This window comes from Sorex fumeus, unplaced genomic scaffold (assembly GCF_029834395.1).
Source record: "Sorex fumeus unplaced genomic scaffold, SorFum_2.1 ptg000044l, whole genome shotgun sequence".
Lineage (NCBI taxonomy): Eukaryota > Metazoa > Chordata > Mammalia > Eulipotyphla > Soricidae > Sorex > Sorex fumeus.
This window is the reverse complement of record NW_026606101.1, coordinates 14,736,017-14,763,242: the sequence shown is the minus strand read 5'-3', so window position 1 is coordinate 14,763,242 and position 27,226 is coordinate 14,736,017. Positions and strand designations below refer to the sequence as shown.

Genomic DNA, 27,226 nt, shown 5'->3' with positions numbered 1-27,226 from the left:
CAATAGTGTGAAGATTCTGGGAAACTAAAGCAGATCAATTTCCAGACAGAAAATCTTCCCAGTCTAACTAGAAAATCCTTTTCCCCAGCCTAACTAGAAAATCAGCTAGAGGTCATTTGAAATGCTAATGAAGGCAGTCCAGAGGTAAGGCAGAAAGAAAAAAAAAGGGTAAAAGGCAGGTAAGAAGCCTGAGAAAAGCAGCGAACCAGCAAGAAGCAGGGAAGATGTAACAAGCTGAGAGAAGGCAGAACTTTTTTCAAGGAGAGAGTTTTAAGACCACAGCACTAGGTTAGGCTCGGGCACACAGCTGTGGGTCTGCCCGATGCCAGGTCCGCCCAGGGACGCCTGTGGTGGAAGCAGAGGCCATTGGTGGAGACGGTCCAAATCCAGTGAGCCTCTGACAAGAGGCCAATTTAGTGGGGGGTTTGAGTCCCCTCGGCAGAGGCCAGGGTATACAGGGGGTTAGAGTCCCCTTGGGAGAAGCCAAAGTGAAGGCCAATTCACGGGAGGTTAGAGTCCCCTCGGGAGAAGCCAGAGTAAAGGGGTTGGAGTCCCCTTGGATAGACCTGAAGAAAAGTTTTGCTAAGGAACCATCTTTTTCATAGATTATTGCTTGCAATTAGGATGGGAAATTCTACATCAGTACCTAAACATTCTCTTATGGGTTGCTCCTTAAAACACCAGAGGAGCTTCCAAGTAGGAAGTCTAGAGAAGAAATGTCTTGTTGACCTCTGTAACACCACGTGGCCTGAGTATAAGTTAGAATACTGGGAAGGATATACAGTGAATGGCAGTTTGCATTACCAGATCATTTTGCAGTCAGATCTTTGCCGGTAACAAAAGAAATAGGATTATCAAAGCAGAAGAGGCAGGAAAATGCAAGATTATACTAGCTCCCTGCCTCAGAACTAGCCTTGACCAAAATATGGTAACATCTAACATCTGACCACCTTAGGTTTTAACATCTTTGTCATAGTTTATTTTGCCGGCTTATATCAACAAAAAGCGCTTTCTTGACCCATTCTGAACAAACAGGCGACTGACTGGTCAGGCTGGGAAACGGGGGGCAATGTTCCCAATCGGCCGACAGGGCTTCTTTGCCCTGGGGACTGCTTCTTCCTTTCTCAGTCCATCAGTTTTCTCCCTGCCATTTTTGAAGGGTCAGATCGGTCAACTGCAGATATGTGCACATATACGTGTGGTGTTTTCGTCAGTTCACTGTCTGTGCCCGTCTGTCTGACTGTGTCTGTCTGTCTGTGTGTCTGTGTGGAACACTCGAGTGCTGGAACCAGGTTGAACTCAGAAGTACTAATTCTAGAGAAGTCAGTGAGTGATATGCAACCTAGGGATTTAAGAAGTGTAGTTGTTTCTGGAACTTGCTAGACAAGGTTTAAACGAAGATTTCTTATCAGAAAGTTACCTACAGAGAAAGCAGAATTCTCAATCAAAATTTCTTATTGGAAGAACATCAAAGGTTATTAACAGTTGTAATTCTTTTGAACTTAAGACTCTATACTGTCCAGGAAGAGCTGCGGAATTAGAACCTAAAACTAAAGTGAAACAAGAGTTTAGAGAAAGCAAGAACTTATCTTACAAGCCTCAGCTAACTTTTATGAAAAATTTGTAAGAGGCAGTTTCCCTTTTCTCACAGAAACCTAGCAGTTCTTAGATATGCAGATCTAGCCAGGCCTGATCTTTTGGGATGTAGATTCCAAGCTCTAGCAGACTGGTCTTTGGGACTCAAGCCCAAGTGCTCATAGCTTGTGAAAGTGCTTGTGAAAGGTTTCAGTTTGGTTTTGTATCTTCTTTCCCCAGGCCAAAATTGCTGGCCTGCAGATGTAAAGAAACAATGTACATTTTGCTGCCTCAAGGTTCTTTCTGTAACTCCTTTTGATGGCACCACCATATTGCAGAGGTACTATGATCTATATAAGGGAGATTTCAGGGCTCTCTGGGGGACACGTGGGTCAGAGAACTTGGGAAGATGGGGCTGAGGACAGAAGCTGAGAGAACAAAGGAGCACGTGCTTGAGAGATCCTGGGGCCTCCATGACATACATCACTTCCATGTAATAAACTGCTGCTAAGACCAACCAGCCTGGTCCCCATTTCCTTCCTTCTCCTGCCCATCGCCATCCACCTCCCTGGAGTGGGGGAAACTACCGAACATGGGCGGTGGGAAAGATAGATTGTTGCCATCCTTTTTGTGTTTACACAGCAATTCAAGTATTTTCTTATGCTAATATCAAAGTTTGGGAAAAAAACAAAGGCCTTTTTCTGTGTCTGAAAGCATGCTTGTATTCTTGTGGAATTGTTAAAAGTACCTGTTGTAGAAAGCTCATGATTTTAAATAAGGTACAAGAACTATTGAAATTAAGCCAAAGGTTTTATCATGTTTTATATTAATTGGTGGTTCATGGGTTTTATGCTGTTATATCAATGTATATATTTGTATCTGCATTGGATTAGAATGACCTAGAATATCTTGTGAGTTGAAATAATGTGGTACATAAAAACAGGTTCATGTTTATTTTAAAATATGAGTTTCTAGAGTTATAAAGTTGGTTGCGAAACTTATCCTACCAGTGCTCTATGTGATCTCTGAGACTCTTGGTTAACTAAAATTTCTAGAACTACTAAGAGTTATAAAATGGGTTCACCTCAGATGTCAGCCTTCTGTAATAGTTTCTGAGAATGGAGAATTGCATGGAAAATGTGGGAAATTTTACTAACTATGTTGTTAATCAGCCTGTCTATTGCTTAAAAGTGCATGCTATTATTTTGATAATTTTATTCTATGCCAAGCTTTGTCTCCAGGTATCAACCTAGCCCTGACCTGACCTGAGAACTTTGTACCTAAGTGTGAAATGCTTTCTGTTTCATGATAATCTATGAGTGTTTTAATCTTTTTGTATTTGTGTTTTCCTCTAAATCAGAATTTTAAGATGTCTCCTGGTTAGTTTCTAATGTAAAGTGATCTTTTGCCCAGTGGATATACCTTGTAAAAGCTTTAATTGTGAGCATTTTTAAGCATTTTGAATATCTATGGAACTGATCTAATGCTTTTGAAATAGTACTGCAGAGTACAGTTTTGTCATGTTAAGTGAGATGGTTGGTAACTTGTGTCTAAATTTGGGAGATCACATTGTACATTGTACTACTATAGATGTATGCCATAAGTCAGAAAGATAATGGATGGAGATATCGTCAGTGGGAAGAAAGGAAAGGAATTCTGTTAAAGTGAAGTTGATTTTTAAATGAATGAAAGTTACAGAATGTATGTAAAGGAATGTGTAGAAGGTTTGAGGTTGTTTTAAGAAAAAGAACTGATCAAATTGTTTTGTTGTAAGAAACTCTTTAAATCACATGCAGAATTGTTCTAGCACCTTTGTGGTAAGATCTATGGAAAAGATGATTGATGGATTGTCTGGACTCCTGTTACAGTGCTCTTAAGATCATTGAATTTTTCAAAAGTTGCAGGAAATCAAGGGTTTTGAAATGGGATTGAAAACATGTTAAATGTATGCTTTATCTTTACAGATTTTAGCTTCTCTGACTAGGACCCACAGCAAACAGGTGTATTACATCTCTGTGAGTAAAGTGAAATGCTTGCTTTTCTCTTCTTTTGTACCTTCAGTATGTTTTTTGATGTTTCATGGCACTATGTTGGTTTGCATAAATCCAGATAAGTCTTTCCTCTCTGTAATAGGGTCTACCCCTTATGCAGACAGGAAAAACCAACTATGGGACCCCAAAGCCCCCTTCCAGGGAACAGTCAGGGGATCTGTCTAAATGACAGGAGCAGGGATTTAATGGGTACTGTTTCAAGTACCCTACAAACCTCAGGGCGACCCTAGAGGCAGGCCGGCTTGAGGAAAGATGTGGAAATCATCACTGCTATGGAGAATGAGGAATCCAGGACTCTGCAATGACTAACTCAGTCTGGGCCTATTCTCGGCGTCAAGGAAAAACCTGGAAATCAGGATTTCTCCCAGCCCTGAAGAAGGGATGGGATGGACTTCTTTCTGCCACGGCATCTCTGTGGAAAATGAGGCCCAAAGCTACATCCAGCTCAACCTGAAGGCTTGAGGCCATCAATCCAGTTCATCATGGGACATCTTCTGGCCAGGCCTGGGTAGCTCTGACGTGCCAGATAAGATTAATGCCACTATTGGTGTGTCTCCTGTCTTTAGCCAATCCCCAGGACTTCTCAGTAAATAATGGGGTATCCCAAATGGAGAGTTCTCTAATCTTACTGTGCTTATGCAAAAGAACAAGCCAGGTTTGTTAAGCTATCTTGCAAAGTTTTAAAATGAAGGTGGAGAGAAAACCATGTTTCTGCAACTTGCTTTTTTGTAAGAATCAGATTCTAATTCTACAGAGGTGATTGAATAAATGTATTTAATCTTGATCTAAAAGGTACCCCTCGTTGGGAAATTTAGATAAAACTTGGTTTACTGACTATAGGTAAACAGCCTAATGTATAAAGGAACTCAATGTTATGCATGCTGTCACTAGTTCGATCAGAGTTTTACTAGGGTGAAGCTCATCTCAAAGTGCAGAATTGCTTTCCCCCAGTCTGTGAATTGGCCAAAGTGTCAAGAAAGGGCATCTAAACTGGTTAAGTTAGAATGGATTAATAGCTTGTTCTAAAATACTGTGAATTTTCTTTCTATACTTCTTGTATTGAATCTCATTTTCTGTGAACAGTCGTTTGGAGAGAACAAGGATGTTAACAGCTCTTAATTTTTGTTGCATCATGGGATTAACACCAGAGAATATTTCCTCTAAGCCAGAATGCTCTGCAGAAGAGGAACGATGGACATTGGAGGGTTCCAAAAGGAAGTTGATGGATTTACCCAACAAGGAAAGTTACTAACTCCTGGACCTATGCAGTGGAATATTATTAAAGGGTCATGCTTTAACACTAGTGAAAATCATCTTCCATGGGAAGGGACTGAATAGCAAGTAAGGTAGAAGTAACTCAGAACTGTGCTTTCTGTGCCATTAATGAATGTAGAGGAAATCTTGATCCTCCTCTCCTAACACCTGTTCAGCATCAAGGAATTTAGAGGAGGATCACAGCTTGACCTTATGCAAATGATCAAATGCTCATATGTTCAAGGTATAAATATCTGTTAGTTTTTTATTGATAGCTTCAGTGTATGGGCAGAAGCTTTTCCAATCTGTACTGAGAAAGCCAGAGAATGGCTTGGTGTTTCTGTGTCCAGTAGAAAAATCTGGACACAAGTCATTTTTCAATCAACCAAACCTGTTTGTAGAGTTAATCCTTTTCATTGTTTTAAGGATAGAGATGGGTATGGCATTATGTTGCTTTAGTTTCTGTTGCTTTAACTCTTGTTTTTTAAGACAGCAAACAACATTGTCCTCACTGAGTCAGAAAGGAACTTCTAATCCTTCAGGGTCTAACCATTTCAAAGTGATATCCCTCAGTCTAACCCATCTGATCTTTTCTTTCAGATAACTTCAGGAACCCAACCAATTCATTGCCTGGGGCCCATTATAAACTAAGGTAGTTTGAGATTTCCCCCTTTCACAGGCAGGGTCTGCGCCCCTTGTCAGCATGAAGCAGCTTCAGAAGATAGACCACCGACCAATTTCCCCTTAAAGATTTAAGGTGGTGAAATCTCTAGGGGGGATATGATGTAGGCAGGTAGACAGGGAGGGCCCCCTCCCGAGGCAATGACAAAAGCCAGCCCTGCAGAAAATAGGAAAACAGGAACTAAGGCTTGATAAGACCCTCACCTGGCTCCAGCAACAGACCCAAAGAAGCTCCTCTAGGAACAAAAGGCCAGGAAAGGAATTTCAAAGAAGACCATAGCCACACCCATCCTCCCTGGCAACCTCCTTAGCAACGGGACATTTACCTGGGAAGAAGCCCCACGTGGGGGCAGGTTGGAGGAATCCTATAAAGGCCACCTTGAACAAAGGAAGCGCGCGCATTTGATACCCGAGCCCATGTGTTGCTTGTGCCCACGTGGCCGAGCACATGTGGTGCCCGAGCACATGTGTCGCCCGCATCTCCCCTCTTGAGATGTGTACTTTCATGCTTTCGTGTCTAACTTTACTCTCTCACTCTCTCTCCCTCCCTCCATACCTAAAAATCCTCCAAATAAAATCTATTTACTTCACTGCTTGTCTACTCCTGAAATTCCTTTCTGCGAGGCGAGACAAGAACCCAGCAACCCTGGGTCCCGAGTGGCAGAGGTGGATGGGGAGAAAGTGACTGTCCTTCTCCTCCCCGCTTCATATAAGTCACCCGTGGGGCCCACCGACATCACTAGGGCCATCTCGATCTCAGACTGCAGTGCTCAGGCCAGATATCTTTCCTATTCTTAGCAGCAGGGTCCTAGTCTCGTCGTTACTTTTGGATCATGACAGCATTTGCCTATGATCAAACTCTTAACCTATAGTTAAGAATCGTGGCACCTTGGCCTGGCCCATCGCGATACCAGGGTAGCACATAACTTACCGGCTTGCCCTGGTTCCATCCAGTCCCAAGTTGGGACCCTGCTTTTGGGGTGCTAGGAAGTGAGGGCAACTGAGGCTTAAGTTGAGAAAGCAGATGCCCGGGAGTGAATAATATTCAAAGCCAATTAAATCCTAAATTATAAAGCATAATATTGTCTTCCTGCATCTATACAAAAAGGCCACTATATTAAAGTAAACTATTCAAAAGACATAAGGAGAGGAGAAAGGCAATATTAACTTACAGTACAGCTTCAGTGTCTAAGAAGGATGAGACCTTACAAATTGGTTGGGGAAGAGAGCACAAAGAAGTGGTTACAGACAAACAAAGGAACGGGAAAAACAAAGGAATTGACTTGGGAGCACTGTGATGGGTGCAACCTGATAAACCTAAGCTCCTTGTACTCCAACACAAAATAATATAAAAAAAAAAACAAAATAATAAAAACCAGAGTGGAGGCTGGAGCTAACAAAAGGAGGAAACAGAGAGTTGGAAAGCACCAGAGACACAGAAAGGGTGTGCAAGCCACACATGCATGCATGCCCGTGCACGTGCACACACACACACACAACACACATACATGCACACACACACACACACACACTTTTTACATGACATGAAGACAAAGTGAAACAGACAGAAATAATGAGCAAGGGACACGGAGTCAAGGTGAGGGGCCTGACAGGACACTGACGGCAGAGGTGCAGAGCTCCCGGAAGTGCAAACTCCGGAGGACTCTCTCCTCCCGGCCTGCTCAGCAGAACTGGAAGGGGTCTTCACTCCTGGCCACCACAGGCAGGGTGTGACAAGCTTAGAGGGGATCCACTCACCTTAATTTCTACAGGGTCGTTCTGGTGGAATTTGATGGGTGCAACCCCAGGGACATAGAAGGCGCTTGTTTCCCACATGCGAGAGAGCAGCAGGGACCACGGCAACCAACCATCCTATGTACTCGGTATTGATATTTTAATATTCGCCTTTGAAATTTGCTGGCCAGGAATGTGATGCTTGGTGCTACAGCAGTCATCCTAGGATCATGAGGGGCAAGTGTGAAGATAAAAACTTGAACGCGGAGGAGATGCTCCAAAGTGATGGGGAAACCTAGCTGACAGCACTGCCAACTATTTCCTCAACCTCAGATGCCTGCTAGTACCTCCAAGTGTCTTGTCATGTGAAAAATACATCTAACTGCTTGGGTCGACCCACAGCTCTGTACCTGGGATATGTTCCAGGAGCGGGGGCCTGGCTGGACCCACCATGATTCTTCCTGTTCAATGTCCATTTTTTTCCATCCCAGCAGCTGTCCATTGACTTCTTCTAACGCCCCCTGTGATGAGGAAGTGGTTTGAGAAGGGACAGCTTCCCTCCTCAATGCGATAACTCCTCATCCTCAGGAACTGGAGCGAGGAGGCCAGTTTCCCGTCCCGAGACAGCTATGATGTAGATGCTCGCGGGGGCGAGAGCCTGCTGAAAGGGAATGACTCAAGTCCAGTTCATAACGGCCTCCGCATTCTGTGGCCAGCGAGACACTCAGTCCCCAGCAACGATCATCGGCGGTGAGGCAGCGCATCATCAATATTCACCGAGCACTTAAGTGCTTTCTCCTGGGAGCCACACTGGGTGGTGGACACGATCCCTTGTGCAGGTATTGGCAGCCCCTCCAGGCCCCTATCCCCTGGTTCTCGCTGATGTTGTCACTAGTTCAGGGACAGATGGGCCAACATAATAATCTTGTCATTTCTTTCTTTCTCTCTCTCTTTTTTTTTTAATTTGCTTTTTGGGCCACACTCAGATGTTCAGGATTTACTCCTGGCTCTGTACTCAGGAATTACTCATGGTGGTGCTCAGAGGACCATAAGGGATGCCAGGGGTCAAACCCAGGTCCGCTGCATGCAAGGCAGGATGTACTACCCTACCCACTGTACTATCACTCTGCTCTCTTCTGTCTTAAAAATATATTTTTTTTGGCTTTTTGGGTCACACCCGGTGATGCCCAGGGTTCACTCCTGGCTCTGCACTCAGGAATCACTCCTGGCGGTCCTTGGGGGACCATATGGGATGCTGGAAATCAAACCTGGGTTGGCTGTGTGCAAGGCAAACGCCCTACCCGCTGTGCTATCGCTTAGCCCCTAAAAATATTTTTTAAAAAAAGCACCAAGGGGGCTGGAGCGATAGCACAGCAGGTAGGGCATTTTTGCCTTGCACGTGGCCTACCCAGGTTTATTTCCCAGCATCCATATGGTCCCCTGAGGACCACCCGGGGTAATTCCTGAGTGCAGAGCCAGGAGTAAACCCTGTGCATCGCCGGGTGTGACCCAAAAAGAAAAACAAAAACAAAACCACCAAGGTGGTGTTCCTTACATGCCAGCCAGATGGAGGAGATGCCCCGGCGCCAGTCTTCAGCCAGGTGTGGGGCTGCCCGGTCTCTGGGTCTGTCCGAGCTACTCCTGTGGTAGTGTCCTTCACATGCACGGTGGCTCAGCCCCTGCTACCTGCTGGCTGCCTCACGGGCTGCTCTCTCATACTCTCCCTGGCCATCCAGAGAAGAAATGGAGGCAAGGAGAAGTTGAGGAGAAGGACCCAGCATTCAAATCCAGATCTTTGTAGGACCCCAGACTTGATACTCACATCACCTCCTGCTTCTTCTCTTGCCCTCTCTGGGCCCGAGCCATTTTCTAGTGAAAGGCCCGGTCGTCGGGAAGCCCCTCTCCATGCTCAGTGGAACATGGCTCCCACTCAGCCAAACCAGCTGCTGTCCTTGGTTACACTATATGGAAGCACTAATCTACACCCAATCCCCCCCCCCCCCCCCCACACACACACACTGGGCCAGGAACCTCACACTCTCCCTACAAACTTGCCATTTCTGTTGTTCTGTTTTTGTTTTGGGGCTATACCCGGTGGTGCTCAGGGGTTGCTCCTGGCTCTTAAAGGGTGCCAGAAATCGAACCCGGTTCTGCCCTGTGCAAGGTACTGCACTGATCCCCTTTTCACAACCATTTTTACACAGCAGGAGGCTCAGTGAGCCAATCTGTGTCAAATTCCTGGGATTGCCCACATACTGATGAGTATGTGGTGCGAGAGCACCCGGTAGGGCATTTGCCTTGCATGTGGCCAACTTGGGTTCGATTCCTCCGTCCCTCTCGGGCAGAGCCTGGCAAGCTCCCTGTGGCGTATTGGATATACCAAACAGAGTAACAAAAAGTCTCACAATAGAGACGTTATTGGTGCCTGCTGGAACAAACTGATGAACAACAGGAGGACATCATGCTACAGTGACAGTGCTACAGTGTTTTTCTTATGGGACCACACCTGGCTCCACTCAGGTCTGCCGCGTGCAAGGTAAGCGCTCTACCCGCTGTACTATCGCTCCAGTCCCAGTATCTGGAATCTAAACCAGGAGCCTCGTTTCCTCCCCCTCCCCTCCCTCGCCCCAGAGGACTCAGCCCCGACCAGGAGAGCTGCTGGGCGGCCTTTGGGGACCTCTTATCTCCGGGCCCCAGCGGCTGACACGCGGAACTGCGGGCCAGCTGGCCTCCACTCCCTGCTGCCCTCCCCTGGCCGCGGGAATAATAACCCCAAGGTTTCCCGAAGACCTGCGGGCCGGTGCCCACGCATGGTCGGCAGGGTTCCAGAAGGTGCCTTGGGGCCGTTACGTTCGCGGGCCGGGGGGGGAAGAAGAGCGCAGATGGGGATGCGCGGGGGAGCGCTCGGGAGGCCTGGGCCGAGGGACCCCCGCAGGGCGGGAGCATCCACTCGGGGGCAGGCTCTGAAGCCCCAGTTCGGGCCCTTGCTAGCTCCACGACCTCGAGCGAGCCGCTGAGGTCCTCTGGCGCGTCTGTCACCACCCTCCTCCTCCTCCTCTTCCAGCCCACGCTGCAGGGTCGCGCGAAGCCCACCCGCAGAGCGAGCGTCCCGGGCGCCGCCGCAGCCGCCGCCGCAGCCGCCGCCGCGCAGGGAGTGGGTGGGCACGGCCCTGGCAGGCGCCGGCGGGCCAGGCGTGGGGGCGGCCGGGCCCCGCGGGTTCTGCCGACTCATCCTGGTGCTGCAGAGCCCGCCGCCCCCCTACCTGCCCCAGCGGCCCGCGCCGAGCCCGTGAGTCACCCCGATTGTGCGTCAGCCGCGACTCTGCAAACTCACCCTGAGTCAGCCCGCCCCGGCGCTTCCACCGGCCGGACCCAGCGCGGCCGCAGGGCCCCCGCCCCTCCTCTCCCCGCCTCCAGCGCCCCCCCGAGCGCGGCGGCCGGGCCCCCCCGCCCCGAGCGAGCGCCCCCCCTCCGCGGGGCGGCCCGGCCCGGCGCGCGCGGGGAGCGCGTCCCGCGGGGAGCCGCGCGCGCCCCGGCCTCTCCCCGCCGCGCGCGCTGGTGGTACGGCCCGGCCGGCTTAAAGGCCCGGGAGGCGGCGCGCCCGCCCCAGCCGCCGCCCGCCGCCCGCCGCCCGCGATGGGACTCCGCGCCGGGGGAGCGCTCGGGAGGCCCGGGCCGCACCGCGGGGCGCCCGAGGGGCCCGCCCAGGGCGGCAGCATCCACTCGGGCTGCATCGCCGCCGTGCACAACGTGCCGCTCCGGGTGCTCATCCGCCCGCTGCCCTCCGTGCTGGACCCGGCCAAGGTGCAGAGTCTCGTGGACACCATCCGGGTGAGGGGCCCCGGGCGGCGCGAGGAGGGAGGGTGCGCGGGATCGGGGTGGCTTGGGTAGGTGGGTGGGGGTGGTCCCCCACCGGCCGCAGGAGCTCAGCACTCGCGGTGTGACCTTGAGCAAGGCTCTGCGCCTCGGGGTCTCCCCGCCCCCCACGCTGAGCCGCGAGAACGTACCCAGTAAGGAGGGCTAACTTGGTGAAGAGTCAGCCCCTGCCCCCGGGCCCATCATACTGGGCGCTGCATACTGACCGTCCCTCCGTCACAGAGGAGGAGGCTGAGTGCCCTGCTCAAGGTCAGGCTGTTAGGAAGTGGCCCCTGTGAGTTCGTGGCAGTGGAAGCGACAGTGTCACCTCTGCTGGGGTTGCAGCTGGGAGGGGACAGGCCAGCCCCCAGCAGAGGGGCAGCGGACTGCTGGAGTGACCCTAGCAGGAAGTTTCGGGGAGGGAGGGACCCAGGTCGGGTTTGGTGGGCATGGGCTCGGGTTTGGTGGGCGTGGGCTGGATTCCCCTTGGAAGGTGACCACAGGAGGGAGGGCCAGGCCCCCTCCCCCTGTCCCCAGACCCATGAGCCAGTATCTCTTTCGGCCCCATGATCTCCCCTGCTGGTCCCTCTCCCTAAAGGACCACACAGCCCGCCCCCAAGCAGGCCCGCCTCCCTGCTCCCTAGCACTCACCTCTTAAGTGGAAGTATCTCCAGAAAAAGCCCCCCAGAGTTACAGCACGCATTTAGTGGGTAGGTTTTCTCAGCTGTTTGCCCCAACTCACCTGAACTCTGAAGGAACAGGAACTTAATTTTTTGTTTTGTTTTGGGGCCACGCCTGGCAATGCTCAGGACTTAACTCCTGGCTCTGTCCTCAGAGTTAGTCCTGGCGGGGTTCAGGGGACCATAGGGGAACCCAGGCCCACAGTGTGCAACGCAACGCATTCTATTAACTCCCCTTCTCCCCTGCTCCCCCCAGCTTAATCTTTACAGGCCTTTTGGGGTAGCAGTGGGGGGGGGCACTTTTTTTCTTTGCTTCGCGTGTTTTTTGGCAGAAAATCTCCCAGTCCCATAAGTGATAGCCCCTGCGGGCACTCCCAGCTGCCTACCTGCCTGCCCTGCATCCTCTCTGTTCTCACTCCTCTGGCTAAACGTTTGGTTGGTTGCTTGGCTTAGGGTCACATCCGGCAGTGCTCAGGGCTAACACTGGCTCTGTGCTCAGGGTCGCTCCTGGTGGGGCTCAGGGAACCACAAGTGGTGCTGGGCATCAAACCTAGGTCGAACAAGGCCTTACCCACTGTACTATTCCTCACTGAGCACTTTGTACGCATTCACTCGTTTTTCGCTCCAGTTTTCCGAGGCCAGTGGGGGCTTCCACATTGACAGACGGGGCCTCCAAGGCACCAGGACATGAGCTGTCCCAGGTCTCAAGGTTGCGGGGTGGCAGAGCAGAGGTTCCCAACGGGCGGTTAAGACACTCTAGCCAACTCCACCACTCATCCTCCCAAGTCGACTGTCCCAGGAGGGGCCCCACTGCCTCACTGCCCCCTTGGGGAAATTTTGTGCCCCCGCCCTGCCCTGCGGTACCACCTGTGCTGTTGTCTCCTTAGCATGCAGTAACTTGAGCTTCTTCCTTCTGCCCTGCGAGACCGTTGCCCCGTGAGCACGGGAGCTGTGTCTGGCCGAGTCTAGGACAGAGGCACTGGCTGTTGATAACTGTTTAACAGCTCAGTCACCATCAGGGGCGGCAAAGCCTGGGCTTGGAGCAGCTGCCCATTTCTCTGGTGTAAATATCCTTACCATGGGCGGAAGCGGTAGTACAGTGGGTAGGGCGCTTGCTTTGCATCTGTGTGGTCAACCTGGGTTCAATCCCCAGCATCCCATATAGTCCCAGAGCAATGTTGGGAGTGATTTCTGAGTGCAGAGCCACGAGTCACTGAGCATCACCGGATGTGGCCTCAAAACTAAAACAAATATCCTCACCGCGGCTGATTTCCACGCCAGCCAGAGCCCCTGTGAGCACCGTCATGGAGCTTCATACAGGGGAACTAAAGGCGTTTTGCACGGGGCAGGAGACCATGAAGCAATTAGGGCATGTGTCAGGCGAGCGTGCGTGCCTGACCTGGGTTCATTTGCTGGCCCCGCTTGGTGCCCAGAGTACCGCTGGGGGTGGTCCTGGAGGACTAGGTATTGCCGCTGCTCATTCTTGCAGGACCCAAGTGGCATCACATTTCAGGTTCTTGTGCTGAACCTACCACCCAGCTGGTTGAGAATCGCAGTGGGGGGGGGGGGGTTTCACACCTCCTGAGCACTGCCTGAGAGTCCTCCCCGCAAAAAAAAAATTGCTTTGCAAACTGTAGAGTGGGGTGCTGTGCATACTAACCCTGTGTCCCTTCTCTCCAGGAGGACCCGGACAGTGTACCCCCCATCGACGTCCTCTGGATCAAAGGGGCGCAGGGTGGGGATTACTTTTATTCCTTCGGGGGCTGCCACCGCTATGCAGCGTACCAGCAGCTGCAGCGAGAGACCATCCCCGCCAAGCTTGTCCAGTCCACCCTCTCGGACCTAAGGGTGTACCTGGGCGCGTCCACACCGGACTTGCAATAACCTGGTTACTTGCCAGGGCGCCCAAGGGCCCAGAAGACACACGCAGCTTCCACCAGCTGGATCTGAAGGAGGCAGAGCAGGGGGCCGGACTTTCCCGCCTGCTGCCAAATCCCTCTCGGCTCTCGGACTCACCACTGAACAGCCTGGGGACCCCAGACCCTGCCTTGTGGCAGTGGGGCATGTCCTGGCTGTAAACCACCCTTGAGGATGGCACTGGGCACCATGGGCTGCTGGCTCCAGACTCCCAAGGACAAGGTCCCCCCTTGCATTTCTGTCTTTAACTGCCCCGGTGTGTGGCATGCCCTCAGCTGTCAGTAAAGGGAACCCGATGGAAGTCTGTTTTGCCATGTAGTCTGAGTGCTGGAGACGGGTGTAGGTACAGCATCTCAGAGGAGGTGGGGCCCGTCTCTGGGGTCCTTCTGCTCTTTCCTTCATTTCCGGGTTCCAGGGTGACTGCTCTCCTGCCAGGAATCATGCCTGTGTCCTAGGAAGATAAGCAGGGCGGGGAGGAGGACAGACCAAACCGGCTGGGTCTGTCACCTGACCTTAAGAGGCCTCTTTCCTGTTTGCAGCCCCTAAACATTCCCTTGGCTCAAACCGAAGCCATTGCCACCCCGAGCTGCAGAGCAAGCGAGGAATTGGCATACTTGAGTACAGTAACTGCTTCCTGGGGTTGGCCCCTGCCTTCCTGAATTAAAATTGAAATCCCCCTGCTGAGAAAAACAAGGAGAAATTGTGTCAGGTAACCTTTGCCATGTAACAAACCAGCCCCAAAGTTAGCAGCTGAGAACCAGTTACCTTGGCTGGGAAGAGAGCTGAAGAGTTCAAGCCCATGTGTGAGACCCCAAGTCGATCCCCCGAACTACATGGGCCTCCAGGTGCTGGCAGGTGTGTCCCTGGTGCTCCCTGAGCACTGCACTGCTAAAACTCGGGCATTAGAACCATTAGAAGGGGTGGAACATCACTGGGGTGGCAACTATGAAAGTAATAATCTGGTTTGTTTGTTTTGGGGTCACACCTAGCGATGCTCAGGGGTTACTCCTGGCTCTGCGCTCAGGGTCCACTCCTGATGGTGCTTGAGGGACCATATGGGATGTAGAGGACCAAACTCAGGTTGCTTGCATGTAAGGCAAGCGCCCTACCTGCTGTACTGTCACTCTGGCCGGGAAATAATATTTTTAATTTAAAAATATGTTTTTTTCCTCACAGTATTGTGAGTTGGTGGTTTGGCTGGCCTCTTTCCAATAGTTCTGCTGGCCTCACCACGGGCCACTCATGGGTCTGTGTACCATCAGCGGTCAGTGTCAGATGGAGCTGGGCCTAGGGGAGCCTTACTCTGGGGTCCTGCTATTGGCTGGGTGCCTTGGTTCTAGGTGACCTGCAGCAGATGGACTGAGGCTCACTTGCGGGATGGCCTCAGGGATCCCAGAAAGGAAGAACGTGAAGACTTTATATGTTATTTTGTTTTGGGTTTGGGGCCATACCTGGCGGTGCTTAGGGTTTACGCCTGGCTCTGTGCTCAGGGATCTCTTCTGGCAGGGCTCAGGGAACCATAGGGAGTGGCGGGGATCCAACCCATGTGGCTGCAGGCAAGGTGAGCACCCTACAAACTGTACGATTTCTCCAGCCCCTTACAGGCTTTTAAAATTCTAGCCCCTGAAACCCGCCACATCACTTTGCTAAGTTACTTCTGGCCAGAGCAAATAATAAGACTGACCCAGATTCAGAGAGTGAGGAAATGGGCCTGAAGGAGAAACTGCTGAAGCTCTGGGTCATTTTCCATCCCTCCAAGATGATGCTGTGTAAGCAAATAGCAGTCTTGCTCACTGTTTCTCCTCAGCATAGGGCCTTGCTCTGCCCAGACCGAAGTCACTAAGACATTGTCCTGGCCCTCTAGAGGGAACGAGGTGGTGGGGCAGGGGGTCTCTCCTCCAGGGCCAGGCCCACGCTAGTGAGAGAATCTCCATCCTGATGGGATGGGACAGGGTCAGGCCAGGTGGGACATTCCAAGGGAGCTTCTGAACTCATGGAGGAAGAGGAGGAGGACGAGAGCAGAGTGAGGCAGATGGCACATACCCACTGCCCTGCTTGGGGAACGTGGTCACTTGGCATTTGAATATCTCAGTCTGGCCAGCTCACTATCCCTAAATGCAGGATGATCTCCCAGAGTGGATCAGAGCTGGGGGGCAGGGGCGTTCATGGGAAAACCGGAAATCTGAGTAAAGTCCACATGCGAGTTTATACACCGATGTTGAGAATGGGAACTCCCTGTACTAACTTTGGAACCCTACTGTCAAACAAAAATCATTCCAAAATAAAGTTGTGACTAAGAGAGAGGAGTTGTTGCTTTAGGCCAGTGACCATGGTTCTCAAGTGGTCCTCACCCCCCAGTTTCAGATTCAGTGGTCTGGGGTGAAGCCTCAGCATTTGTGAACAGACAAGTTCCTTCGTCTCGCTGATGCTGCCGTTCGTGAACTACAGGCTGGGAACCATGGGTCCAGCTGACATGGGCTGTTTACAGATAGGGTCACCCCACCTGGTGGAAGAGAAGTCTGCTAGCTGAGTACCCAGAGATCCGTGTTCTGGGGCCAGCTTGGTGCCCATTCACCACAGGACACTGGGCAAGCCGACCAATTGGCTCTTTACTCCCAAGTGCAAGGAAGTGGAACACAGACTTTGACATCCTTATCTCAAGGTGCCTCCTTGTCATGATAATCAATTACTTCCCTTTCTGGGAGAGTACAGGGGTGGTTGCCCTTTCGCGGAAGGGCTCTTGCTTCTTACAGGTCAAGACCCACGCAGGTGGTGCAAGGGATATTAGCAGACACAAGGGGGCGATGTGGAACAAACTGCTAGTAAGAGGGTCGCTTGTGATGGACGAAAAGGAGCTGGGTGGGGCTTGAGGGATCCAACCTGCTTGTTTTCAAAGGCTGAGAGCTGCGCTTCCTATTTATACCAGCAGGTGGCGCTACTCTCCAACGTGCCGGAACCCGCGGGTCAGCGCTAACGGGTGCAGGGGAGGTGCCCCATGCCCTGGCCAAGCCACACGTGGTAAGGAAAGAAACAGGTGTAAATCTGGCCCTGCAGGTTCTACCTGTCCTGTTCGCTCAGTCTGGTGGCCTGGTACACAGAGTATCCCCAGGCCTGTCTCCTATTCTCTATACTGAAGGTTCTGATCTCCAGCTCTGCAACACCTCCTCCAAGGAGCCTCCAGGTGCTCCAGACGGAGTCACATGCCCCTGACGCTACTCTGCGTGTGTTCAGCCAACAAACTGCAGCTCCAACGAACCTGGGTCCAGAGAAAGGCAATGTGTAGGGAGGGGGCCCTTAATCTTCACGGCAGACTTTTTAATACATCTTTTTTAATTGCACACATTATGTGAGTATATTCCCCTTTAACAATTAACATAGTGGGTTGGAGAGATAATACAGATGTAGGACAGCCGACCTGGGTTCAATCCTTTGCACGACATATGGTCCCCTAAGTAAGTCCTGTGTGCAGAGCCAGGAACAAGCCCTGAGTATTGCCGGGTGTGACCCCCAAAAGAAAAAAAAGTGCTCTGACGGTTTACCATATTCAAATAACAGACATGGGATTAGGAATTATTAATATTAAACCTGTTGTTTCTTGTAGCTCCTGCAGATTGTTTCCAGAGTACCCTGCACGTCTGGATACATATCCCCAAACACACATTTTCGTGCATTTGAATGTAATATCGTATAGCCATAAGCTATTTCTTAGTATAAACTTTCCATTCCTATAAGTCCATGTGAAGCATTATTGCTTTAGCCAATGTATACATATTTTTGTAAGTTAAATGGTTTATTTTTTTCTTTAACTTTTTACATAATTTTTAATTTTATTTATTTATTTATTTTTTTATTAGTGAAACACCGTGAGGTACAGTTATAGACTTACAAATTTTTGTGCTTGGGTTTCAGTTATACAATGATCGAGTCCCCATCCCTCCACCAGTGCCCATTTTCCACCACCACGGGTTACATAATTTTTTAAAGAGTTAAGTAGCAGTTGTTTCTCTGCTTCCAAGGTTTTCATGTCCGTGGATTCAATTAACTGCCGAGAAAACAGGGCGATGCTCATAGAGCTTTGATGGTCATGTCTGTACTGAACAAACACTAGCTCTCCTCATGCTGTGGCCTACCCCATACAGTCTAACACTTATTTGCAAACCTTCTACTAGTTTTTTGTTGTTGTTTGATTTGGGGTCACTCCCAGCTGTGCTCAGGACTTATTCCTGCTTTGCACTCAGGGGTCACTCCTGGCTGTGCTCAGAGGACCATATGGGGTGCCTGGGATCAACCCTCAGTCAGATGCACGCAAGGCAAGCACCCTACCACTGTACTATCACTCCAGCCCCTCAAGTAGGCTTTATCCATAATCTAGAGGTGACTTATATAAGGGACTGAACATCTTTGGATATTGGTACACTTGGGGGTCTTGGCATCTATCCCTCTTGGGAGGGACAACTGTAACAAAACAGCTGTGTGAGACAGAAGCACTCCTGTGCACGGACTTTGGGAAGTCATCTCTGTAAACGTTAACTAGGAACTTTGCTCTTGACCTGTCTTGGGTCATGAACATACCAATCTGGGAATTTGAAGAAAACCATAAGCCCATCTCCAGAAATCCTACATATCACACACACACACACACTCACTTACCTTTTGACAATTTCTGGGGCTCCTTGATGGTCTCAGTAGTGTTTTCTTGTTTGTTTGTTTTTTGCTTTTTGGGTCACACCCAGCGATGCACAGGGGTTTTTCCTGGCTTTGCACTTGGGAATTACTCCTGGCGGTACTCAAGGGACCACATGGGATACTTGGAATTGAACCCGGGTCGGCCACGTGCAAGGCAAACGCCCCACCCGCTGTGCTATCACTCCAGCCCCTCAGCAGTGTTTAAAAGCCAACCGTCTCATCATCTGGGGAACAGGCACACTGGTGGGGTATAAGTGAGTTTGCAGGGGTAGAAGGAAGTGTTCAGACTTCACCTGCCTCCAATCAGAAAAGTGCCTGGTGTGTGGAGGCAGGTCTACGCTGCACAAGGGGCCACAGAGGATGGTTCCAAGGAACTCCAGAAGGCCTGACCAAAGGCAGACCAAGCCTGGAGTCCAGGGTCCAAGCAGAGAACCCGGACACCCCAGCGTCTGCGCCCCCCCCCCCACTCCTGCACACCCAGGTGTCTGTGAGCCACAAACCCACCAGCCTCCACTCCCCACCCAGACTTTGGGGTTCTCATCCCTACCCTCCCTCTTCGATGGAGCAGGCCGGTGGCGCCCCGTACCTGCCGCTGGGGTGGTCAGGGCAGAAACCGTCTTCCCAGTTAGACAAACGGGGAAACTGAGGCTGGGACCGGTGCCCCACGCTGACCTGCCCGGGGGTCCCCAGCGCCCCCACCCCCCATCCCCGCGGGCCCCTTCCCGGGCCTGACCCCCGGCGCTGCCTGACGGATGACCTCAGCTGCCGCCAATCCATTGGTTCCAGCCCGGGGGCGGCGGGAACAAAGCGCGCTTTGTGCAGCCCCCTCCCCCGCGTCCGCGCCGGGACCCTCCGGAACTCGCGGCGACGCCCCCCGGCCGACAGCCGTGTAATGTCTTCCAGGCCCGCCGCCGCCTCCCCCGGGGCTCCCCGGGCTGCCCCGGTCCGCGCCGTCTCTCCCCAGCGCTCCCGCGCGCGGGTTCTCGGAGCGCCCGCCCGGGGGCTCGTGCTGGGCCCGCGGGCGCGGGGTGAGCGGCGGCAGGTGCGTCCCGTCCAGGTGCTGAGCCCGGGTGGGGTGGGGGATGCTGCGGCCAGTCATTGGTGCTCTGAGACTGAACAAATGAGCGAATGAACCAGCGGATGGAGGGGGTGGGTCCCTAAGTAAAGGGTCTGGGACATCGCAGAGGACAAGTGATGAGCAGGGGTGTCAGCTAATACAAGGGAAAATCGCGCGGGCCTAGTGCTCAGGCCCCTGAAGGCTGTAACGTGAGTCCCAAAGCACCCTGGGCAGGAGCCCCAGGTGGAGAAGGCCCCCTCTTTTTTTTTCTTTTTGGGTCACACCCGGCAATGCACACAGGTTACTCCTGGCTCATGCACTTGGGAATGACTCCTGGCGGTGCTCAGGGGACCATATGGGATGCTGGGACTCGAACCCGGGTCGGCTGCGTGCTAGGCAACCGCCCTACCCGCTGTGCTATCACTCCAGCCTGAGAAGGGACCCTTGTCCATCAATCTGTCGTGCTGAAGCTGTGGGGAACAGCTTTGTTACTGTGGGGAGTGGCGTGTTGGTGTTAATTTACTTGTGCACTTACCTTTTATCCACTCATTCATTCATTCATTCATTCGTTCGTTCGCTCATTCATTCACTCTGTCTTCCCGCTGCCCGTTTAGTTGTTGAGCCCAACTTCACCGTGTGGTAGATTGTCTTCATGACTTTGTCTACACCCAAAGCACCTGTTCTTAATATTATTTGTTTGTTTGGGGGCCACTCCCAACTGTGCTGGGGGGCTACTGCTGGCTCTGAACAGGGGTCACTTCTGGCAGTGCTCAGGGGACTGAGATTTGTTTGATGCCAGGAATTAAACTCATTGACCATGTGAAAGGCACACACCTGACCCCTTACTGTCACTCCGGCCTCCTGTTGTTAGTATCTCAAGCACAAAATATCTTAGGCACAGGCCATCTTAAGTCAGCCTGGAGAGAATAATTTCAATTTACGTGCTTGAAATCAACTTTGTGAAAGTATCCTTTACTTATCTTAAAATGCATCCATTTAAAATGCACAGATAGGGGGGCTGGAGCGAGAGCACAGCGGGTAGGGCGTTTGCCTTGCATGCAGCCAACCTGGGTTCAATTCCCAGCATCCCATATGATCCCCGAGCACTGCCAGGAGTAATTCCTGAGTGCTTGAGCCAGGAGTAACCCCTGTGTATCACTGGGTGTGACCCAAAAAGAAAAAAAAATAAAATGCACAGATAGGGCTGGAACATTTATACAGTGGGTAGGGCATTTGCCTTGCACGCAGCTGAGCTGGTTTTGGTCGCCAGCATCCCATATGGTCCTCTGAGCACCACCAGAAGAAATTTCTGAGTGCAGAGCCAGGCGTAATCTCTGAGCATCACTGGGTGTGATTTCCAAAAGCCATAAATAAATATAAATAAATAAATAAAACACACAGATGATGGACTTGAGTCATAGTACAGCGGGTAGGGTGCTTGCTGTTCACGCAGCTGACCCAAGTTTGATCCAGCACCCCATAGGGTCCCCTGAGCCTGCCAGGAGTGATCCTAGAGCACAGAGTCAGAGTAAACTCTGAACACAGATGGGTGTGGCTCATCCCCCTACCCAAATAATAAAATAAAATGTATAGAGTGTTACTCTGAATTTTCTGCACGGATATAAAGGTGAGCATGTGGAAGTCTAATATGAATCACTAAACTTATCAATAAATAATCAGTAAACTCGTCAATAACCAATAAACAGTGCGACAAATCTTTTTAAAAATTTTTTTAATTTGGATTGTTTTTTGTAGGATGCAACGGGAGGGCAGTGCAGTGCAGTGCATCTTGACTTGTAACCACCACCACAATAAAACACAGAACATGCCCTCACCCCAAATTTCCTTTATCTCTCATAGATCCCCATGGTGACCTTGGTCCTCAACAATTCCTTTATCAGAAACATTTCTTCAGGGTGTCTGCATTGTGCGCTCCCATCATTCAAACTGAAATGAAAAATCTGAATCCCTTAGCAAAAATATAAAGTAACTGGTCTCGAGACAGTACAGTGGGTAGGAGTTCACCTTGCACATGGTTGACCCAGGTTTGATCCCTGACATCCCAGGAATGACTCCCAGGAGTCATTCCTGAGTGCAGAGTCAGGAATAAACGCTGAGCAGGGGTGTGGCTCAAAAACAAAATACTAACAAAAATTAAAAGTAAAATGAAAAGAAAAACGCTTTCAAATTTTTGCTGGATAGCACTGCCTGCAGAAGTTCTGAACCCAAGACTAATTAATTTTCTCTAGATGAATGAGAAAGAAGGGAAGAAAGAGAGAGGAGAGAGAGAAAGAGAGGAGAGAGTGAGAGTGAGAGAGAGAGTGGGAGGGAGGGGGAGAGAGAGAGAGAGAGAGAGGAGATTCATAGATGTTATGACCTGGATTCGATCCCTGGCCCCTGATCCCCACCATGAGTGATCCCTGAGCTCAGAGCCAGGAGTAAGCCCTGAGCACTGTCTGGTGTGGCACAGAAACCACCCCCCACACACCCCCAAAACATATATCCAAGATGACCTTCTTGCTCTTCTCTCACACTATCCTTTGTCCACTCTCCCCCTTCCCCAAGTGGTGCAGGTTCCGTCTGGTAAACACGGCAGCTTCTCATAACCCTCTCGTCCACTCAGTCATTCCTGCATTCTCTCACATGACAAGTGCTTAGTCATCACTGCTCTTAGCTGGCTGCTGGAACTACAGAGAAAAACTGTCCTCCATGCACGGTCAGCTGCGGGGCAGGGACGGCACCTTAATGCCGAGTGCAGAGAAGACACAGAGTGAAGAATCTGTTGAATGGGTTTTTGAGAAATTAAATGCCCATATCTTAGTATTCTAAGTTGTTGTGCCAACAAAGTTTGCCTTGAGCAATTACAGAAGGCTTCCCAGAGGAGGTGGCCCTTCAGCAATAATTTCACCCCCTCCCTCCACTCATTGGACAGCTGGAGAAATGGAGCACAGAGAGGTACTGTGACTTGCTGAAGGTCACACAGGAAGAAGAGAGGGAACTAAAGAATTGGCAGAATCTAGGACTTGAAAGACCCCAGCCCGCCATTTCTCCCAAGGACTGGACCACGTCCCAGAGTAGCAGACGGGAGCGCGGTCCTGGGGATGGGCCTCCTAGGTCCCGAGTCTGGAATCCATTTGCTCCGGACCAGCAGTGTTTTCCCAGGGAGGAGCGGGAGGCTCTGGCCCTGCGGTCTCAGCCCCCCACCCCACCATCTGCTCCCTGTTTATTTATTTATACTTAAGTCTCACCTCTTGGCTCTGCTGGGGGCACCAAACATACCAACATCCCCGCAGAGAGGGGAATGGGGTGGGAGCAGGACAGGCAAGCCCCCCTGTGCAGCGGGGAAGCCTGGGTCAGAGTGCTCCCCTGTGTTGAAGTGCTCCCCTGAGTGGGAGTGCTCCCCTGAGTGGGAGTGCTCCCCTGAGTGGGAGTGCTCCCCTGAGTGGGAGTGCTCCCCTGGGTGGGAGTGCTCCTTGTCCACTCCAGTGACTGGGCTCCAGTGTCTGCAGCCGAGCTCCCTGGCTGGGACCCACCCATCCCTCCCTCATCTGTACAATGGGGCTGATGATAGTCGTGACCTCATGGGGTCCACGGTGAGAGGCGGGGCAAGGTGAGTGGGGGATGATGGAGCACATGGATAAGCACCCTGCTCCGTCTGGCTAGCCCCACAGTCTACAGGACTGAAAGCCCTAGGGTTTGTCGGGGTCCAAGCCACTTCCCTCCCCAGCTGCCCCCCACCCACCCTGCTGCGCCCAGGACAGGTAGTGGAGGCCAGCCCCCTGCTTCCGGCAGTGTCCTAATCTGCAGCCCCCCCAGGGCCAGGAGACAGTCCTGCCTTGCCACCCCCCCATGCCCATCTCGGCGGTGCTGATGTGCTGATTAGCGCTGTGACCGCCAGTCCCAGGAAACCAGCCCAGCTGCTCATTAATGATAATTAGCTCTCGGGGCTGTCAGCTGGGAAGAAGCTGGGGGCTGCCCCCCCACCTCCCGCAGAGCAGGCTGCTCCCCTGGCTCGGTGGTCGTGGTCCCTTCCTCAAGCCCAGCTGCACCCTCTCCTCCCGCGGCCTGCTCTCCCCCAGCCCCATTGCTGCACCCCAGCCCGCCAAGCCTTCATCCTCCAGAACCCCGTGTCCTCTCCTCCCGTTCCTTTCTGCACCCCCAGCCTGTCTCTGAGACCCAGTGGTGCTCCCCAAAGTTCTATTTAGCAGAGTCAGAGCCCCTTCCCTTCCCTTCCCTGCCCTGTCCCACCCTCCACCCTGCCCCCTTCACCTTGCACACTACACAGTGTATACACCACCTAAGGGCCTTTGAGGGGTGTCACAGGGCATCTAGGGCATCTTCCCAAGGCCACGGGGTGGGAGGTGCATTTCGGATGACGGGAAGGAGACATGAGAATCTCCCGGCAGGCAGCAGGCTGGGAGCTCCCTTCCCAGGTGACACATGAGCAGAGACCAGCCTGTACCTGCACCCCGCTTCCTTGCAGCCCCCCCCCCCCGCTCCTCCCCCATTGCACCCAGGTGCCTCCTGGAACAGGCCCCACCCCCATTGCTGCCCTTGCAAATGTGGGGAAGTGGGGCAGGCCCCTCAGCAGAGAGGAAGTGAGTGGTGGGGTAAGGTATTGGCAGGACTGATGATGACCTTGACCGCCACAGCCTGCTGGCGCCTCTGAAGGCAAAATAGGTTCAGGAGGTGCCAGGTTGGCCGGAACCTCCCAGGAGGCCTGAGCTGCAGCCAAACTGGGCCGGGCACACCCCAGAGCCCAAGTTGTCTGTGCCACTCTGAAGGCCGCCAGTCCACCCCCTCTCTGGGCCTCTGGACCACCGTGCAGGAGGAGGCAGAGGAGGAGGGCGGGAGCTGGAGGGGGAGGGGCAGGGAGGCAGGTGTCTCTGGGATGCTGGATCCTCCGGCTCCCCACCCCCGTGGGCCCCTGACCCCCCCAGGCCCGTCTCATCTGGCCTCCATGTGCCCTGCCTGCACCTGAGTACACACTCCCTGACCATCTGTCTTGGGCTGTCAGAGGATCAATGGGGCTCCCAAGGCCCGGCCCAGCGGGGAGCGGGAGGGAAGTCCTTGGCGAGGTGAGGGCGAGGGGCACACGGAGAAGCCAGGCCGGGCACAGGCACACAGGAGTCTGGGCACCGGGTTGGCCCGAGTCCCTGGACCAAGGTCCTGCCTGGTCTGGCCTTTGCGGCTTTGTGGTCTTTTATCCTGGGATGGGAGGCGGGGGGCAGCTGTCATTCCCCACAATGGGCCTCAGTTTCCTTCATGGAGAACGTGAAGGGATTGCGTTTCAGGTCAGCAGATGGCTGGGAGGTCAGCAAGAGGGGTCTATGTGCAAGTAGGAAATGGTCTCTGCAGCATTAAGTGGACACGGAGGAGACCAGTGTAGACAGATAACTTGAGAAGAAGACCTGGGTCTGGGCATGGGAAGCTTCTGGAAGGACACGGGGCGCAGCAGGAACAAGGATGGCTCAGGGAAAGGACCAAGATGGTTGGGCCGGGGTTAGAGGGGGACTGGCTGGACCCTCTTGGGTCAGACTGTTGTTGATGCTCGGTGTCCTGTGGTCCAACAATGACCCTATTTTCCACAAACCACAGCATCCTCCCGCAAGCACGTGGTTCACCTAGATGCAAGGCACTGCCCTCCCCATTGATATAATTGCAAAGGAGAGAGCAATGGTTACCTCCTCAGTCAGGCGGGCAAGGCAGAAACGGGGCTAGCAGATGGCATGTGCCCACCCTCCCACGCCCCCCGCATAGGAACACCCCAAAGTATGCAGGTCCTTGGATAATATCATTTCCTTCAACATCGATGCACTTAGTGGGCACTCACGGCAGTGCCCAGGGGCCACCCTCCCTAGTACTCAGTGGCCACACAGATCATAGGCAATGTCAGGACTCAAACCAGGGTCCGCATGCTACAGAAAGCACTCACCTTTGTGCTCACTCTCTCTGGCCTACACCAATAGGACAAAACCATCTCTGCCAACACTGACGCTAATGACACAAGAAAAGTGTCATTCTCTAGCTGTCCTGTCGCTTACGGCCCGTTTCCAAGAACATTGAAGTGAGGACTAAACTATACACTGCATAAATCCTGGAGCACTCCTTCCTAAGCACACGTTATGAAGTGAATGATGAGGGAAAATACCAGAAAAATGCAAAGAGTAGCAGTTAACACAATAACTGTGCTAGATAGACCAAAAATAAAAAATGTCATGAAAGTCAAAGAAAAGCCTCCAGGCTTGTTCCAAAGAACAGAAGAGCGAAATGACAAGGTGATGTAAGGGGCAGGAGAGATAGGACAGTGGGCAGAGCACTTGCTTTGGACGCAGCCCATCCAGATTCTATTTCTGGCACTTTCTATGGTCCCCCAAGCCCATCCAGGAGTGATCCCTGAATGCAGAGCCAGGAGTAACCCCTGAGCACTGCTGAGAGTAGCCCAACAACAAAAAATTCATTTCAGCTGATGTATGCGTAAAGTCCTGGGTTTAATTTCTGGTACCATTAAATAAATAAATTCAACCGTGTTGCAAGTGTCTTAAGCCTGATGACATCACACTGCCCACCAGCCCACCTCACTCCAAGATTTTAAGTTTTACCAAGATCTCCTCTAACTACACATGTGACTCTGCGTCAAACAAAGCCCTAGTGTTAGCTGGGCTCCTGCCCCCCACCAGCTCTTGCCTCACTCTTCCACCAGCCCTTTAAGACCCCAAATCTCATCCTGAAAGTAAGATTCCTCCATCTAATTCCTCCATCTTCCCATTTTCTTCCCAATAACAATTGTCTCTTGAATATTGACCTTCAAGAGGCGATCAACTGGCCTTTGGGGTGATGTCACAGGAAATCTGCAACAACACGATGGGGTTCTCGGGACAGAAGGGCTGGAGACTAGAATCCTGTGAGAAGACCAAGGGGTTGTGGCTTGTTACTCAGCACTGGGACTGTGCTGCTGGTGGGACAGTGGCCTGGATGCGATTAGCCATCCTCCCGCGAGCATCCATTCCTTCATCCTGTCATCCCATCATCACTGTGGCCATGTGTACTAAGCTACCTCACAGAAGCTACAAAGGAGAGTGGCATGGGCTGACTCTTATCCCATCGGGACTGGGTGCTGGGCTCAGCATGGGGTCTAGAGAGAGGAACCAGACCCCATTCCTGCTCTCCAGGCACCCATGGCTGGGGCAAGGAGTGTGGAGGGACCCTCCAGGTAAGGCAAACAGAAAAGCGGAGAGGTGAAACTTCGAAGGAGTGGAAGGTTAGGGAAGATCTCACGGAGAGACTCTTTGATAGGGTTTATTTTTGTTTTTGTTTTGCTTTTTGGGTCACACCCAGTGATGCACAGGGGTTACTCCTGGCTTTGTACTCAGGAATTACTCCTGGTGGTGCTTGGGGGACCATATAGGATACTGGGAATCAAACCCGGGTTGGCCGTGTGCAAGGCAAATGCCCTACCCGCTGTGCTATTCCTCCAGCCCCTCTTTGATAGGTTTTGATGGATGAGTAGGAGTTCCTGAAATAGAGAAAGGGAGAGCAGTGCTTTTTGTTGTTGTTGTTGATCAGACCTAGCGATGTACAGGGGTTACTCTTGGCTCAGGCACTCAGGAATTACTCCGGGCGGTGCACAGAGGACCATATGGGATGCTGGGAATCGAACCTGGGTCGGCCGCATGCAAGGCAAACGCCCTACCCGCTATGCTATTGCTCCAGCCCCGCCATGCATTTTTGTGAGG

The 27,226-nt window shown here is 52.0% G+C and overlaps 1 protein-coding gene across 1 annotated transcript; it reads left to right on the top strand.

Moving 5' to 3' along the window:
- Positions 1 to 10,918: 10,918 nt before the first annotated feature.
- LOC130030119 (sulfiredoxin-1) lies at positions 10,919 to 16,046 on the top strand. Its single transcript, XM_056121311.1, has 2 exons — positions 10,919 to 11,126; positions 13,511 to 16,046. Exons 1-2 carry the CDS (start codon positions 10,932 to 10,934, stop codon positions 13,712 to 13,714), a joined length of 399 nt encoding a protein of 132 aa, XP_055977286.1. The 5' UTR covers positions 10,919 to 10,931; the 3' UTR covers positions 13,715 to 16,046.
- The last annotated feature ends 11,180 nt before the right edge of the window (positions 16,047 to 27,226 follow it).

What these genes read in the sequence shown, in the direction of transcription:
- LOC130030119 (XM_056121311.1), top strand. Translation starts at nt 10,932, where the DNA reads ATGGGACTCCGCGCCGGGGGAGCGCTCGGGAGGCCCGGGCCGCACCGC. An exon ending in GTCTCGTGGACACCATCCGG is followed by an intron (nt 11,127 to 13,510) that starts GTGAGGGGCCCC and finishes CCTTCTCTCCAG; the next exon opens with GAGGACCCGGACAGTGTACC.